The following is a 3218-nucleotide window of genomic DNA, read 5'->3' as shown; positions in this document are numbered from 1 at the left end:
TTTGCTGGAGAAGGAATTGATTTTCCAAAGTACGAAGCTAATTAAGATTAGCCATGCATTTAATCAGTGTGCAGTAGTATTATAAATTAAGTGAAATAGTTTAGTGAAATTTTTGCATAGGATAGGTGATGAAATTAAATTTCATGAAATTAACGAATTTGTATTTTCATTGAATTGTCTTGTGTATGCAATTTTATGATAGATTTTGATTAGAAATTTATTTTTTATTTTTCATTTATAAATAAATGAATTACTGATATGAATTTACATATAATAATTTTTTTTGAAATTTCGCGTATGTATACTGTATTTTAACCTGACAATTTGTATTATGGTACAGTATACCGTTTCATTTGTTCATTACGTCGATTGCGTGGTTATTTGCGCGAACACGATTACCCAATTGACCTGCTTGCTCTGTTGGCCTTTGCGCTGCAGTTGTTGTCGATGTTGGCTCCAGTGCCCGAGCACCATTTGTATCGCTGACATTTGTCGCGTGCCAAAAGTTTCGTTTTTTCCGTTCCTCCGGGGCAGCGGCATGTTTGAAGCGAACGTGGCCAGCACGTTTTGACTTTCTTTAGAAAAAATTTTCCCCACTCACTTTGCTGAACTGTTGACTTGTACTTAATTTTCTGTTGATTTCATCAATTGATCGTTCGATTTTTATTTCTTTGCATGACAATTTGACGCCGGTATTGTTTGCACCAAAATTTTGTGTCGTCATTTGAACAAAATTGCTGTCCACAGTTGCATGTCGAATGAAGCATGACTATATGGAAATTCCATTTTCGTTTTCACCTTCTTTCATTTCTGTTATATTCTTTTAGAATTTACATTTTTCAACTACAAAAACTGTCATGACTGATAAACTGCCGCTTTCGACCGAAAATTCGTCGTCGTCTGCTTCATCGAGAATGACAACTGCTGATCAATCTAGAGCAGAAAATTCGGTCAGATGCGTGTTTGAAACGGGTTCGCTTTTTGATGTCTCGTTGAAAAATGCTTTAAGGTAAACATTGTAACTGTGATTTCTTTTTTTTGCTATCTATGCTGTGTTTTGTTTTCTTTCTTTGTTAGTTTTTGTTTTAATCATTTTCAATGTTGCTTATAGCAATGCAATAGACGAGTAGTGGGTGATTGATCGATTGATTATATATATATATATATATATATATATATATATATATATATATGTTTTTTTTGTTGTTTTCAGATTGAACCCTGATGCGATACAAAAAGGATTGGTGAATTGTGATACTCTTTCTGCGTTATCGTCAATGGCAGCAAAGATAAATGAAAAGAAACCTGAACCGAAAAAGTCGAGTTGCAATTCTTATTTCAATGGTAAATTTTTTTTCGCATTTACATGAAACGAACTTTTATTTTCATTAAGGAACTTGCTTTAAGTGGGAGGGTTTTTTTGGGTGAAAGAAAATAATTTGTCTAAGAAGATTTCCCTCTTTTCATTGAATAAATAAAGAAAAAAAATGCTTTTCAGTTGTGTTAAAGAGTTTAGTTTAATTATTTTTGTTTTGTTTTGTAGATGATTTGTTCTTTTCGAAAATTAATCCAGCGTGGATTCCTCAACATGAAAAAACCGATGCGAATTCCGTCGCCAGAGTTCATCATCAATTGTTGTACCGTCGTCGAAATAAATACGGCAAGGAAGATTTCAGTTGTGTAGTGAATCATTGCGCCGACAGTAAGGATACGGATTTGCTGGATGATCTGGTTAACGTTATTGGAGAAGAAAAAGTGACAACCGTGCAGTCGCGTCGTAACAAGCACAACAAGAAGCGCAACGAGAAATTAATTCACAGCGACGACGAAAGCGCCAAAGCGGGTATGCCGAAATTGTCGACTCGGGCGAAGTCTGAAAATTCCATTCCGGAAACTAACAAGAAGGAAAAGAAAGATAAAAAGCACAACAACAACAACAACAACAACAACAACAACAATAGTAATCAGAAAGTGACGAGTAATGCTGTTCAAGAGCAACAGCAGCAGCAGCAGCAGGTTGTAAAAGTTGAAGAGGAAGAAGAAGAAGCGACAGCAACAGCCACAGCACCAGCAGCAGCAGCTATTGTTAATTCAGTGCCAGCCGATGCTGTTGCAGAAAACAAAGAGAAGAGTTGTTGGTCAGATTTAATGGAAGAGTGCGCCGATGCGGACGAAGAGGAAGGCGCTTTCTTGCCAGTTGTGAATCGTCGATTTCGTCGCGGTAGACAGGCGAACAAAGCGGCTAATTTGGAAAAAGCGACGCGGTCGAAAACGCCGCCCATGCTGGCGCCGGTTGACCGGGCGGCAGAGGATTGGAACCGTCGTCGTCGTGGCTCCTACGAGCACGTCGGTCGTGATGGTGAATTGCACAACAACTGCCGCACCTATCGGGTCCAGAATCGTCAAAATACCGCCGGCACTTTTCGTGGTCAGGGTAGATGGAACGGGCGATCTAGGCGTGGTGGCGGTGAGCACGGTGGTGGACCAGGCGGAAGCTGGACAAGCCGAGCTCCGCCGGCTCACGCGGTATCTTTGCAATCGTCGCGGGAATCTTCACCGACGAAAAACGGTGCGGCTACATGTTCTAGTCGAAATCAGTCGACCGCATCAGCACCGGCTTTGAACACAGCTCTGATCAACGCTGGCAAAAATAATAATAACAGCGGCAGCAATAATAATAATAATAATAATGATAATAATTCCGGCGGTTGGAAAACTGCCCGGCCTGTTTGCGAATCTCTCTGCTTGGAAACGAGCAACAGTGGCAGAGGATCGACCGGGCAAGTTTGTTCGTACGCAGCCATAACGTCGGGACGTCGTCCGACGGGCAGACGACCAATGGGAGCGACCAAAGATGTTCCAGAGACGGTCGCTGAATCTTCGGTCGCGTGCCAGCAGCAACAGCAACAACAACAACAGCAACAGAGAACCATTGACACTGGTGCAGTGTGTTCTAGCAGTTCAACAGGTCGGGCAAATTCACTTCCGGCTTCTGGCAATAAAGCGCCTCTCAATTTGGCTGCTTTTCCACCGTTGGGGCCAGCCGTCAGCAGCGGTTGTCATGTGCAGCATCAATCTTCGCATGCGGTCGTCGGTCACATGCCAGCAACATCACTGGCCCAGTAGTAATAACGTTGTGCTAGCGAATATGGGTCTCGGCAGGAACTAGGGACAACAACTACCAGCGAGAGTATTATTATATTAATGTTGTTGTTGAT

At 41.5% G+C, this 3218-nt stretch overlaps 2 protein-coding genes across 2 annotated transcripts; one reads left to right on the top strand and one right to left on the bottom strand.

Moving 5' to 3' along the window:
• Positions 1–395: 395 nt before the first annotated feature.
• Positions 396–724, bottom strand: Tsp_13175 (tumor necrosis factor receptor superfamily member 6). Its single transcript, XM_003366052.1, has 2 exons — positions 602–724; positions 396–575 (listed from the first exon to the last, which is right to left on the bottom strand). The coding sequence occupies exons 1-2, from the start codon at positions 722–724 to the stop codon at positions 396–398; spliced, it is 303 nt and encodes a 100-aa protein (XP_003366100.1).
• Positions 725–857: 133 nt separating this feature from the next.
• Tsp_13174 (conserved hypothetical protein) lies at positions 858–3126 on the top strand. The gene is made up of 5 exons (XM_003366051.1): positions 858–1009; positions 1214–1344; positions 1574–1843; positions 2096–2569; positions 2948–3126. Exons 1-5 carry the CDS (start codon positions 858–860, stop codon positions 3124–3126), a joined length of 1206 nt encoding a protein of 401 aa, XP_003366099.1.
• Positions 3127–3218: the final 92 nt, after the last annotated feature.

This window comes from Trichinella spiralis (genome assembly GCF_000181795.1).
Source record: "Trichinella spiralis strain ISS 195 chromosome Unknown Scfld6656, whole genome shotgun sequence".
NCBI classification, from domain to species: Eukaryota; Metazoa; Nematoda; class Enoplea; order Trichinellida; family Trichinellidae; genus Trichinella; species Trichinella spiralis.
This window is presented reverse-complemented; position numbering and strand designations above follow the sequence as displayed.

What these genes read in the sequence shown, in the direction of transcription:
- Tsp_13175 (XM_003366052.1), bottom strand. Translation starts at nt 724, where the DNA reads ATGACGACACAAAATTTTGGTGCAAACAATACCGGCGTCAAATTGTCA. An exon ending in CAAGTCAACAGTTCAGCAAA is followed by an intron (nt 576 to 601) that starts GTGAGTGGGGAA and finishes TTTTTTCTAAAG; the next exon opens with AAAGTCAAAACGTGCTGGCC.
- Tsp_13174 (XM_003366051.1), top strand. Translation starts at nt 858, where the DNA reads ATGACTGATAAACTGCCGCTTTCGACCGAAAATTCGTCGTCGTCTGCT. An exon ending in TTGCAATTCTTATTTCAATG is followed by an intron (nt 1,345 to 1,573) that starts GTAAATTTTTTT and finishes AAATTAATCCAG; the next exon opens with CGTGGATTCCTCAACATGAA. An exon ending in ATCTTCACCGACGAAAAACG is followed by an intron (nt 2,570 to 2,947) that starts GTGCGGCTACAT and finishes ACACTGGTGCAG; the next exon opens with TGTGTTCTAGCAGTTCAACA.